Below are 14,290 nucleotides of genomic sequence, written 5' to 3' on the forward strand. Positions count from 1 at the left end.
ATATATAACATTTACTGAACACCTACTATATTCTAGCAGTTTACTACTCTAAGCACTTTATAGATAAGTCTCATCTAATCCTTATAGGTAGGTAACTTCATTATCCTCATTGTACAGTTAAGAAAATTGAAGCATCCACAGAGTTATTAAATAACTTGTTCAACATCCCACTTTAAAGGACAGATTCAAACCTAGGTGGCCTGACACCAGCCTTAACCATTATGTTCTACTGCTTCTTATGGAGGCTATTTGTTGTTATCGGGGAATTTCTAAAGGAAACATAAAAAATGTTTACATTTCAAATTATTCCTCTTTATGAACTACAAATATGTTCCCCGATCCTTTTTTTCTCTCAGCTTTCATGTTTTCCAGCCATGCCTACTTCCGAAGAAATAATATGAAGACAAAGAGAAAAAATTATTGGATTTCTTAAAAGCTGTCACATAGCCACTATAAATATAAATCACAGAGTAAAATAAATTTTGGAAATTCAAACTTTATGACAGTTTAAAGAAATAAATTTTGCTATCTACCTTAAAAACAAATCCTTCAATTATTTTCCCTCATTTCAAAAGACAGCAGTTACAGAAAGCCGCATGCTAACTGTATACATAGACCGTGTCACATGAAAATATGGATGAGATACAAAATATGTTTTCTTCTTCTTGAAATGGTTTTATCTTAGCTTCTGGTTATTCTTTAATGAAACTGGGTGGGGACATTCAAAACCATGACATTCTAATTTATCATTGGTCTTATACCTGAGAGGCAACATGTTAGATACTGGCAGGGCAATAAACATGAAAGCAAACGGAATGGCTGCTATGCATATTTTTGTAATATCAAAACCTTAGACTGGACCAGAACCACATAATTTATAAGGACTGAACTAAATGCACAAATACATACATTTATTCTCTCCCAATTAAACGCTTTCAGTCCCTGCACTATGTACAGATCTTTGAGCCCTTTGAATTTCTTATGGAAAGGAGAAAATTACATTTACTGAATTCAACAAAACCCTCAGGGCAGGCAAGATGAAAGGAATTAAATTTCTTAATTCTTCACAACAGTTAAAGTGTAGGTATTAATAAAATATGTTTTTATAGATCATTGTTTATAAGACTATATGTTACAAATGTCTGTTTTGTGCCCCAATGTTTCTATAGAATTTCTAGGAATTCTATTCAACAGTCCTAGGCCCATAGAAAATTTTTTCATCCTTAGCATTCTTTAAGAAGAGGTGTTTCTTCTTTACTGAAATATTCTTTGTTTTTATTGTCAGTGAAAAAAAAAATTCTTGTTCTGGTTTGAACGACATCTAAAAGACACAGAAACACAATGGGGAATGCACAAAAAATGTCAGTGTTTGATAAAGTCTGTTCATCTTAGCAGTAAATAAGGAAAACACTGTATTTTATGAAGCTGAGGCAGGAGAATAAGTTGAACCCAGGAGTCGGAGGTTGCAGTGAGCCAAGATCACCACTGCACCCAGCCTGGCAAAAGAACGAGACCCCGTCTCAAAAAAAAAAAAAAAAAAAAAAAAGACTATTTTCCAATTTAACAATAAAAGCATACAGAGAAATGCATCTTAAAAGTCAAAAAGGACAATTTTCCTTGGCCACTTCCTAATCAAATATAGCTTCACGCCACTATAAAAAAGGTAAAACATGCATGGGTTATTTGGCTCCTTCTCCCTAGTCAGAATTTAAATAGTCCAGGAATTCTCAAACCACAGATCTGATATATATATGATGTGTGCAAGGACATGCTTACATGCACATATTTCTCATCAGACTGCATGGGACTAGGAATACTCGCAGGAGTAGCTGACACAGGCAAGCTTGGTTGGCGTGTGAGATTTGGTTATTTCCCTCCCATTATTACAAAGTTTGCTCTGTTCTTAACAGGTAATTTCTTAACTACTTACACAATGTCCAATATATGTCATTTTTAAAAAACTTAAACCAATACAAAAGAAATATTATCTAACATGCAACAAAGTTAATTTCTATTTTCCATATTAATCAGGGAAACAAATATGATATAGCATGAAACAATAATTTGCAGTCCTTGAGATGTTAAATATTGGTTCAGTGGATTACACAATGAACTGATCTACTACACCATTTTATGAGTTGAATTGTGTCCCCCACCCCCAAATTCATATTTTGAAGTCCAAACCCCCAGTATCTCAGATGGTGACTCTATTTGGAAATATGATCATTGTAGATGTAATTAGTTAGGATGTGGTCATCCTGGAGTAGGGGTAGACCCTTCATCCAGTATGACTGGTGTCCTTATAAAAAGAAGAAATTGGAACCCAGATGTGCACACAGGGAAAATACCATGTGAAGACTGCAATTATGCTGCCATGGGGCAAAAAGCTACCAGAACCTAAGAGAGAAGCCTGAAATAGATCCTTCCATAGAGCCTCCAGGGGGAGCTGGCCCTGCCAACGCCTTGATATAGGATTTTAGCCTCCTGAATGTAAGACAATAAATATCTATTATTGAAGCCACTCAGTTTGTGGTGTTTAATTATGGCAGCCCTAGAAAATCATTACATATCATTTGGACCACATTCTCCTTGACTGTACACTGCCTAGCTTAGTGCCTGATGGTTAGTATGCTCTAAATAAATGTCTCTAATAATGCAGGAAATATAAGAGCAGTTTCTCCTCTCACTGACAAATATTGGAGTTCCTCAGACACAACTCTTTTAGGTACTCTTGTTTCTAATGGCTACACTGTCTTCCCAGAAAATTTTATTCAGTTATTTTATGTCATTGAGTATCAGTTAACAAATCATTATTGTAGTACTCTGTATGGTTGCTCAGAGTTGGGGGAGACACGTCTTCTCCACCCTCCATGTTGCGTTGAATGTCTAGGAGAGTACTGGATTTGCACTCCGCCATCTCTTTCACTCACTCTGCCCGGAAGAGGTGCAGGGATTTATCTGAGTGATACAACTTGGAAGACGAACCTGGACCTTCTTGGCTCAGTTCCCCTTTTCTTCCTCTAAACATTCTACTTTGCCCTTCTAGTAACAGATTCTACCCCTACATGGAAGCCCTGCCCTGGTTCCACACTGCCAATGAATAAATTGGTCCTCTGGGTTTTGCCAGAAGCCCTTCATTCTCACATTAAACCGCATCCCTAGGTGAGCCTTTGTGAGTAATAAATTTGGGAATGTTATGGATCTTTATTTGCCTTATTCATTTTTTTGTGTGATTTTTTTAAGATGGGAGAGGTAGGTGCTACTTACTGCTTCCCTCTCAGCTTAGTTCACAGCAGCCTGATAAAAAGGTCTATAATCTCCCCCATTAAGGTCTTGTCAAGTATCTTACACACTATAGATATTAAATTCGTGTTTGCTACTGTAATGCTTGATTAATTAATAATAAAGAAATGAATGAATAAACAGATAGATAAACTGGGAGAACTTTGTCCAGTACTCTCTGATGCATCAACAAATATGATTATAGACTTCTCCAAAGACTAGATCCTTTTTTAAGAGATGTCCTACATTTCTCTTGAGAATTTAATGGTATTACGCAGTGGAAGGAAAGTTCATTTGTCCATAGCCAAGCTTCTTGAATGACTTCTCTATTAGGATAATTCTATATTTTATTTTCATTCACTTTTTAACCTATTCCAATCTGGCTTCACCAACCACTCCACCGTAAATACTGCCATAAGTGGCAGCCAATGTCACCAGTGATCTGCACATCATTCGGTTCTATAGATTTTATGTCCTTGTCTTGCTGGACTGTGCAGAAGCTTTGGCCACAGTTAAGTGTCTTGTCTTCAACACCCTTTGCTTGGCTTTTGCGACATGAAGGTTTTTTAATTTTCTCGTTGCTTCCATGGCTGCCCTTTCCTCTTCTCTTTTACCAGTCCATTGTTTCAGTGACTTAAATGTTGAAGTTCATCAGACAGCTGATTCAGATTCTTGTTTCCACTTCTCACCCTGTCTCTTGGCAATATGATTTACTCATGGCTAAAATTATAGTACCATCTAGCCATATGCTGTTGTCTTTCAGGTTTATTTTTTTTCCGTCTAAGAATTCTCTGACTTGACATCTCCCTGAACCTCTAACTCAGTGTGCCCAAAACCATATGTATAGCCTGCCCCTACCCCTTAGAATCCTACTTCCCCTTCCCTGTTTCCAATCTCAGTGAATAGCCTTGCCACCCACCATGGCAGGTTATAAAATCTACCCTCTAAATATTTTTTCATCCACTTCTTTCCATCTCCATGCCACCATCATTACTTTTTCAGAGCACAAAAATAACTTTCCACTGCTCTATAAACATCTACTCTTGCCACCCTCAAATCCCCAGAATAGTTAAGGAGATCTTTGTGGGAAATGAAAATCTAATTTTGTCATCTGCTTCAGTAGAACGTAGCAGTATCTTTGCTCTCAGGACACACTTCCAAATCCTGAGCATGCCTGATAGGGCCTCACCTAATCCAGCCCTCATTTATTTATTTCTCCCTTACCTTCTTCTGAAAGAACCCTCAGATGTTATAGCACATTGAAAAAGAGGTTTTCCCTGACTCTTTATAGGAGATTAGATGAATATACATACAGAAGATCCCATATACATAAGATTCCCTTAGGTAGCACTCATCACACTTAAAATTATTGTATAAAGACTACACATCTTGACATATTTGGAGTTCCATGAGAGAAAGGATCAATGTATCTCTTGTTCACTCTTCTGTTCTCAGTGCCTGGCACCAGTTGAGTACATAATAAATATTGATTAACTGAATATTGAATAACTGAATATGTTCAGAGCATGACCTTGCATTTGAACTTTTCAGTGCAACATGACATTTTGTATGTTCCATGTACATACCACAGTATGTATAATTACATGTTGAAATATGCCACAGAAAAGAGATTCTGAAGATAGCAATGGTACCTATTTTTGTTGCTTTTATCCCACAAAATTTACTAAGGTCAAATCTTTATAAGGAATCAGCTAGGAGACTCTATCATTAAGGGCCATATTATATTCATAATTTCCTTTTTAAGGGCAACACAGTGACAACTTGTAAAGTATTCTTGTGTTTTTCTAATAGATACTTTATTTCTATTAGATATTAGATAAGTATTTCTAATAGATACTTTAATATTGCTCTCCTAGATTGATGCAGGGGGAAAAATTGGCCCATGCAATTAATAGTGACACCAAGATGATATTCTAATTTACTCATTTAAAAAATCTATTAACTTTTGAAGTTATAAAAATAATAGATACCCAATGAAGGCAAAGATATGTAAAAGAAACTTCTTCCACCCCCATCCAAATTTACTATCCTGAGGTAATCAAAGTTGACAATCTGTTGTACATCCTTGCAGTCTGTTTTCATGCTTATATAGAGATATAACTATATATCACTTAGAGACCTTAATATTTGCTTATTTAGAAAAATAGGATTAATACTATACATTTCTCTGCAGCTAAGATTACTCTTTAAATAACAATTATAAGCAGCTTTCAAGGTCAATAGATATTCATTGATTTTAAACTACATAGTTTTCCATGGTAATGACAAACACTATTTATTTATTTAATTATATTCTCATTGATAGGCATTTATATCATTTCCAGGGTTTTACTACTACAAAAAATATTGCAAAAAATAGTATTATATAGGCATCGTTATATAATACTGTCTTTATTTCTAGAGGATATGTTCTCAAAGTAGGATAACTCAAAGTCTGTGTATTTGTATTTTTTTATTTTAATAGGCATTATGTTCCCAAACAATTGCAGACTTTTATATTTCCAAGATGGCCACCTTATCCTCACATTGCCTCTCACTACATTTCAGCCCCTCTGAATCTCAGTAGTGCTGTCCTTCTAGTTTCTGAGTTAAGGAACTTCTCCTTCTTCATATTTACCCTAACGATATTTCTTTCTCTCGATGGTACCTGCTCTACTCTTCCCCAACAAATAAGACTCATGGTTTGTCCTTGACAGCAGAAAAACTAAATGTGGGGTAAATAAATCCATGAATAGCTCAGTAAACATACACATTAGGAGATATTTCAAAAATATCCCCATTATACAGTTAAGCCTACACCTTGACCAAATTATTTGCCCAATAATCTCATCCCATGAAAAGGTGGCCTTTAACATTATCTCATATACTCACTCTCTGAAGTGTCTACTGATGAGAGCTTTAGAATGTCTCTAGTTTCCTACCTTTTCTCCACTTTCTAGAACCTGAGCTTTCCTAAGATAAAGTTTAAAACCCATGGTCTTATTAGGTCTTCATGTGTTTTTCTTCTTTCCAGAATCTGTCTTTAACACATGTTACAAATTTTCAGAAATGTGATCATCTTCCATTTATATTTAACTATATTACCCAGAATTTATTTCTTCTATATTAGTTCATCTTCACACTGCTATGAAGATATGCTATGCCTGAGACTGGGTAATTTATAAAGGAAAGAGGTTTAATTCACCTACAGTTCCACATGGCTGGGGAGGCCTCAGGAAACTTACAATCATGGTGGAAGGCAAAGGAGAAGCAGGCACCTTTTTCACAGGATGTATACTTATGAGGTCAATCATAATGGCCCACCTTATTTTCACTTATTCATATGATGCAAGAAATACCCAAGTACTTCTGAGATGATGAGGAGGGGAAGGAGGAGAGAAGAATGAGGGAAGAGAGGAGAGGACAGGGGAGGGTGGGAGAATGAGGGAGGAGGGAAGAAGAGCAGGGGAGGGAGAGGAGTGGGAGGGGAAGGAGGGAGAGGAGTGGGAGGGGTAGGAGGGGGAGAAAGAGGAGGGGGAGGAGGAGAAGGAAGAGGGGGAGGAGGAGGAAGGAGGGGGAGGAGGAGGAGGGGGAGGGGGAGGAGGGGGAGGAGGAGAAGGGGGAGGGGGAGATGAAGTGAGTGCAAGCACGGGAAATGCCAGACACTTATAAAACCATCAGATCTCATGAGACTTACTCACTACCACAAGAACAGGATGGGGGAAACCTTCCCCACGATCCAATTACCTCCACCTGGTTCTGCCCTTGATATGTGGGGATTACAATTCAAGATGAGATTTTGGATGGGGACACAGCCAAACCATATCATCTTCCTTCCTTTTATTTTCTCCCCATATCTTGGGATCTCTGCTCTGATTCAATCGTCATGATATGGTTAGAGTAATTTTTCAAATTTTGCCTTCAGATAAGATACTTGGAGAGTATACATTCAGAACTTTTGCATGTTCAAAAGTGACTATTTTTTCCCAGATAGATGAATATCTTGGTAGAGTTAAGTTCTTGGACTACTATACCTTCTTTTTTCTGAAGTTACTATAGATGTTACCCTCTCTTTGTGCTTAGAGTATTACAGATAAAAGGTCTGATGCTCTTTTGTTCCTCTTTTCTTTGTAAGTAATCACATCTGTTCAGTATGGAAGCTGCTAAAGTTGCCTTTTAACGTTGTAGTTTGGAAATTTCAACTAGATGTATCCAGGTGTCTGCATGTTTCCTTAATCTGGCCTCAGATTCAGTGAACTATTTCAATCTGCAGACTGGTGTTTCTTCATCTTAGATAAATTTTCTTCTATTGTTTATCGACTTAACTTCTTCCTTGTACATTCCTTCTTCTCATCTGGAACTCATACTATTTATATGTTGGGGATCTTGGGTCTGTCCTCCAAGCCTGTTACCATTTCTCTTAAGGTAGTTTTTGCTCTGTTGTACAGTAGCTCCCCTTAGCTATGAGGGATGAGCTCCAATACCCCCAGTGGATGCCTGAAACCTCAGATGGTACCAAATCCTATATATACTATACAAAAAAACTATGATAAAATTTAATTTATAAATCAGATGCAGTAAGAGATTAAGAACAACAAATAATAAAATAGAATAATCATAACAATATACTATTATGAAAGTTATGTGAAGGTGGTCTTTCTCTCTCTCAAACTATCTTACTGTACTGTAATCATCTATTTTTGCACCATGGTCGACCATGGGTAACTGAAACTATGGAAGAGCTGTGTTCCTTGTTGGCAGAGCTGTGTTCCTTTCTGGATTCTCTAGGAAATAATCCATTTCCTTGCCTTTTAAAGATTCTAGAGGCCGCTAATATTTCTCGGCTTATGGTCTTTTTCTGTCTTCTAAGCCAGCAACATTGCATCTCTTTGGCCATGATTTAGTAGTCAATTCTCCCTCTTACCCTTCTTTTCTGCCGACTTTTTTCACTTTTAAGGACCCTTGTGATTACATTTAATCATAATCATCCAGATGAGGCCATCTGGATAATCAAAGATAATCTCCCCATCTCAGGGTTCTTAATCACATCTTCAGATCATCTTTTGCCATGTAAGGTAATACTCACGTATTCCAGACATTAGGATATGAATATCTTCAGGGGCCCATTATTCTGCTCACCATACCTGTATTATGAAATGGTCCTTACATTACATCCTTTAAACCTCCAATTCTGTAAACAACAATAATTAGCTGACAGATAGATGACAATGTTGAGTGAAAGAAGAGCTCAAATAGGCCTAGTGATCATTATGCGTTTTCAGAAATGTTTCCTGTTCGCCTTCATAGAGTTTATTCATGACATTTATTCCCTGGTACAGCATTCTCCATACTCAGTCCGGAGTTACCATAGTCGGAGTGACTAACGACATGCTCTTTTTCTCTTATAGAATCCAGTGAACATGAAGACAAAAGTGCAGGTGCCTCAGGGGAGATGCCCTCCCAGCCTTATCCTGCACCAGTGTACAGTCAGCCTGAGGAGTTGAAGGAGCAGATGGATGACACAAAGCCAACTAAACCTGAAGACAATGAGGAACCAGACCCATTGCCTGATAACTGGGAAATGGCCTATACAGAGAAGGGCGAAGTCTACTTCATTGAGTGAGTTTCACACATTTCTTTCAACAGTGCCAAAAAGGTCATAGCAGGATATAAATGATGTAGCAAGTTAGACGTGGAAAAAAAAAAGAAAAGGAAAAAAACCTAAAATTCTGGTAACAGCTTTTTTATTTGTGAGAGAATAGTGGGATAGTGCCTTAATACAGTTAAGCATCCTAGAATACAGATATAAATTAAATAATGGATTAAATAATAGCACCGTACAATCTCTTATAATTGTGACTAAAAAAGACAAATCTCCATGTGATGTTATTATTGAATTAGGAATAGTCTAGATATCATGAGAAAGCGCTTACTAAACTCCTCCTAAGACCCCCATCTTGTCAAAATGAAATTTTTTTCCTATTATCTAAGCTAGTTGCAGAAATATTCACCATCAAGTCCAGGAGTTTAATAAAATGCAACTATTTAAAGTAATAGGTCACAAAAGAAAAAATATTGATGTTGTTTGTTTGGTTGGTTGTTTGTCTTCGAGACAAGGTCTCACTCTGTCGCCCAGGCTAGAATGCAGTGGCACAATCACGGCTCACAGCAGCCTCGACCTCCAAGGCTTAAGCAGTCCTCCCGTCTCAGCCTCCTGAGTAGCTGGGGCCACAGGTGCATACCACCATGCCTGGCTAATTTTTGTAGTTTTAGTAGAGGTGGGGCTTTGCCTTGTTGCCAAGGCTGGTCTCAAACTCCTGGGCTCAGGTGATCGCCCATACTGGCCTCACAAAGTGCTGGGATTACAGGGGTGAGCCACTGCACCCAGCCAAAGAAAATGTTTTTAGCATTTGACCCCGGTGTCAGATGTCAGTAAAATAATTTGGCTTTGTATAGTTCATTATGCTTCCTTTTACTATATTCCATTATATTAGTTGGTTACAATTTTTATGACTTGCTAAGGAAACTGTAGTGCAAATCCTGAACTTCTTGGTAATACTCAACCTAATCTTTCTTTTAGGACAATTTTAAAAAATATAACTTTTGTATACATCTTATTAATAATGTCAGGCTTTTCTTTTCTTTAGCTTCTAGGATTAAAACAACTTTTTAAAAATTCCAAAATAGAAAATCTTCTCACAAAATTAAGTTGTTGATATGCACAACACAACCAACATGTTCATTAGTAAGAGTAAAAACTGAAACTAATGTGAATGAACAACCCTTATCGTCTCAAAGTTGTATAAGCCTCAAAGAGAGAAAATAATAGAAACTGAAGTTTTTAGTGTTGACAGTGGATAAAAATATGAAAACTCTGATTATTTAAGAAATACATTAAAACTGGATTTTCTTTTCCAACCTGGAGTGATTTATAACTTAGATCTCTATAGGCAGAATTCAGTTGTGAAATTGAAATGTTACCACATACCAATATTTAATTCTTACGTGAGGTTGGAAACTCTGAATCATGCGACCAAGGGACTACATAATCAGGTAATTACTCAGTGCTCTGCTTGACTCCAACATGGATGAGAAACACAATGTTTTGCAGAAAATAAATCAATAGCGTTCACCTTTCAGCAAATGTTCTAATTTTAAAAGGAATGAGAATCTCTTACATTATTTCTTATTGCTGTAATCAATGACCAAGGCATCTTTTATCAATTAATTGGAAAATAGAATGTTTAAAAAAGTGACCTATTAAAAATAATCATATCTAGAAACATAATTTTGATATTGATAAAGACAGCATGACATCATTGCAGACCAGAAGTCAAAATACAAATCTTAGATATGAGATCACAAATAGATGTTCAGAACAATTGATGTTCGGAATAAGGAAGCTGAGGACATACATAGTTTTATTACATAAGACAAGGGGAGTAAGGCTATATGAAAATAATAAAAGGAAAGCAGCATGACAAGTTGATTAAAGACTATTTTCTTACAATGTTTCCAATAATGCAATCATAAAAACCTTTTTGTGTGTGTGATTATAAAGTAAAGTTTCCTCTTTTAACTACATCAGGTTTTGAGGTTGTGAAGAAAAATAACTTCAAAAGACAGAACTTATGTTCTAGGTATATAGTAAGTAGTGAGGCTCAGTCAGGGCTTGAGAGAATCTAGCAAAATGATTCTATGACTCGTCAGTCAGCCAGTGTTGGCATTCAAACATGTGTAAGATTTTGTCCTTGCTTTCAAACTTGTTGGCAAGATGGGGAAGAGAGACAAATAGTTATAAACACTTGGTCAACGATTTCTGAATTTTGTGATACTATTCAGGGAAGCCAAAGCTTACAATAGATTTAAGATATAAAAGGGGCACCGCAGAGAAGGTGAGATAACATAGACTTGAAAAGTTAACAGTGGCTAGATAGAGCATTCCAGGTACGGGAGCTGTCATTACAAAGACGAAGTCCCTAGGTGTATTAGGAATGGTGAGGAAACCCCTGACCCTACTAGAGAAGTATGTATTAGTTGGTAAATCCCAGGAAATAACTGCTTAGTTTTTGTTTCACTGGATCATTAGTGCTTTTGAAAGGCAAGCAAAGGAGTGGCATTTTGTTGTTGTTGTTGTTGTTTGAGTTTGTTGTTTTTTAATCTTCCTAACGTTGGAGGGAAGGACTGGTGGACAGTGTTAGGAGCAGAGGTGGATGGAGGTGGAAAATTAAAACAAAATGGGGGAAACAATTTCATCTGTGGGGAAACAACTGAAGCTGAGGGAGACTAAGGTGAAAGAAAGAGCCTGGAGTCATGGTGGAAGTGACTGTGTCTGGAAAGTGATTAACAGAGGAGGCAGGATCCAGGTAGTCTACGACGCCTGCTTAAGGTTCCTCCATAGACTGGACGCATCCCCGCCCACCTGCTCCCCAACACCCTCCACCTTACCCTCAGTTTGTGATTCATCTGTCTTTTATAAAGGTTACCTTTGAACCTCAAGATTCGGTGTGATGAACGCAGGTATCACAGAGCGGGCAGTGGATCAGCGTCTTTTTGTCTGGTCCTTCATGTCCAAACCATCACCACTAACAACGTTGCAGTTTCCCCTCTCTCTGCGTGTGGTTTACTGTGCTTTACTTTTTCTTTAGTATTCACTGATTTTCTCCTGTCTGTTCTCACTCTTTGCCCTGGAATGTTCCTTCCTTTCCTAATTACATTTAAATCAACATTTCCACCCATTGTCATTGATCTGTGTGTACCTTTGCTTCTATGACAAAGAATTCTTATGTAACTAACAAACTCTATACTATGAAAGGCCCTTAGAAGCAGATCTTGTAGAATACGAGACAGTGATTGGGGAGAGAGCATGGTTGAGCAATAAGACATGTCTTAAGGACAAAGCCACCATGTGTCTCAGAGGTAGTCCTGAAGTAGTTATGTACCAGAAAGCATAATAGAAAGGGAAAGTAGAAATAGTTCACATTGTGGGATGGCTCAGTTAAGCTACTTAACATATGCATTACCTCACATACTTGTCGTTTTTTGTGTTGAGAACACTTAAAATCTACTCTCAACCGTTTTCAAAAATATAGTACATATGATTTTTATTTATCAATTTAGTAAATAAATAAATAAATAGTTTTTTTTTAAAGGAAAGGTAGAATACCGTAAGAGGAAGGTAAACCAGAGGGAAAAGAAAGGAGAAGAAAAATGAGAGAGATTTGTGAGGGAAGATGTGCTGACATCAGTAAAAACTTTTCTCTTGTACAGATATTGTGAGAGCTGCTTAGAGTAATGAAAGTCTCCTTTGGCAGGTCCCACCCTTTAATTAGACTATGCTGAAGTCTGTATCCTGTGAAATGAAGATCATGACAAAACAGAAAATAAGTGAAACAAAGGAGAATGATTCTTTGGTTGTGTGTATTAGATAGATAGATAGATAGATAGATAGATAGATAGATAGATAAAGTTATTTCTAAATAGAATAAAGGAACTCTACACTGAAACATTAAATATGTAGTTTTAAAAGACGTATTAAACAGTATAGGTTTTGAATTAAGGTAACAAGCAATTTCATTTACTTGTCTTTTTTTATGCAATAATGTTTTGAAATATTTATTGGTTTATGTGATATTGCAAAATAGTTATATGTCTCAGTCCTTTAGAAGTTCTACATTTAAGAGGTGAAGTTTTAGAGTTTCTGCATGTAAGAGGGAAAGGTTTTTTCTGCCCTCAGCAACCCTAGTAAACTAGTGGGCCAACTATGTTTCCGACACTACTCAAACTGCTTCTTTTGACGAATGATAAAAGCAGATTTCTTCTATCCTATAGAATGACATTTAATTGGAGAAGGAGAATTGCTGAGAAAATATTTTTATGCAGCATAATTTTAAATTTCAAGTGAACACACTCTTCCAAACATGCTTTAAAATAGTAATAATGTCTTATGTTTCATAATTTTCAGGAGACTTTTAAATGTATAATACTGTGTAAAACCAGTAATCTCTTTGACTCATGTCATCATCTTCATTAACATTATCTTTGAAATAGGCAGTATATTAATTGTAAATTCAAATGAGAATATGTGAATTCAAATGAGTTATTATATATCAAGCACCCACCTTTTTAAGGATGTTTTCGGGTTACCTTAACAACAATAGTTCATTTGTTAGGCGTTTTTACTCCATTCACTTAATCCTTACTTTATGAAACTGAGGGTTTTAGAAGTAACTACTTGCCAAAAAGTCAGACATAGCCAGGGTTCTTTGATTCTATTTATTCAACAGAGGTTTATTGGTCTGTATTATGTCCTGGGAATCATTCTAAACCCTGAGAATACAGTAGTCAAAAAAACTGACAAGATTCAGATTTTCATGGGATGTAGACTGTCTCCATGGTCTTTGTTCTTAACCAATTTGCCGAGATGCCTACTTCACATCATCACCACCCTATAAAGTGTCTGGTTTATCCACATTTCATAGACGAGACTTTGAGGCATCCTTGGACAAATTAACATTCCCAAGGTCACATAGCTCTTTCACTCTACGAAGTCATTCCCATTATCTCATACTACCTCCGATAGAAACAAACATTGGCTGAGAAAAAAAGTAAACTTTTATATTACAAATAGTATTTGTTTTATGAGTTTCTTGGCCAGCAATTCACTACTCCAGAGGCTAAATGTTCCATAAAAGAAGAGCTGCCACAGGGTTAATCTGGATTGACATGCTTTGGGAATCCCATTAAATTACTTCTTTGTTTGGGAGTCAGTTTAGTTAGTGACACAAAAGAGACTACTATTGCTTTGGCAAAAAACAAAAAGACAACAAGAACCTATTTGTTTACTGCCATCTTCCCGAATGGCAGTGAACACTATGTCATGTTAAATAACAGATTTTTAAATGCAGGCTTTTGAAACTGAAAATCACATCTGTGAAAAATGTCATGGCTGTATATGGTTTACAAATATTTGTCAGGGCTGAATTTGCTTTTAAATTCTAAACAAACA

At 36.6% G+C, this 14,290-nt stretch overlaps 1 protein-coding gene across 4 annotated transcripts in view; it reads left to right on the forward strand.

The window, feature by feature from the left end:
- Nucleotides 1–14,290, forward strand: part of MAGI2 (membrane associated guanylate kinase, WW and PDZ domain containing 2) — a 1,485,052-nt gene that overhangs the window by 974,392 nt on the left and 496,370 nt on the right. For all 4 annotated transcript variants that reach the window (XM_054494395.2, XM_054494398.2, XM_054494397.2 and 1 more), the window contains exon 5: nt 8,691–8,901. In XM_054494395.2, the coding sequence (XP_054350370.1) occupies nt 8,691–8,901 (211 nt within the window). The remainder of the gene's footprint in view (nt 1–8,690; nt 8,902–14,290) is intronic.

This window comes from Pongo pygmaeus, chromosome 6, assembly GCF_028885625.2.
Source record: "Pongo pygmaeus isolate AG05252 chromosome 6, NHGRI_mPonPyg2-v2.0_pri, whole genome shotgun sequence".
NCBI classification, from domain to species: domain Eukaryota; kingdom Metazoa; phylum Chordata; class Mammalia; order Primates; family Hominidae; genus Pongo; species Pongo pygmaeus.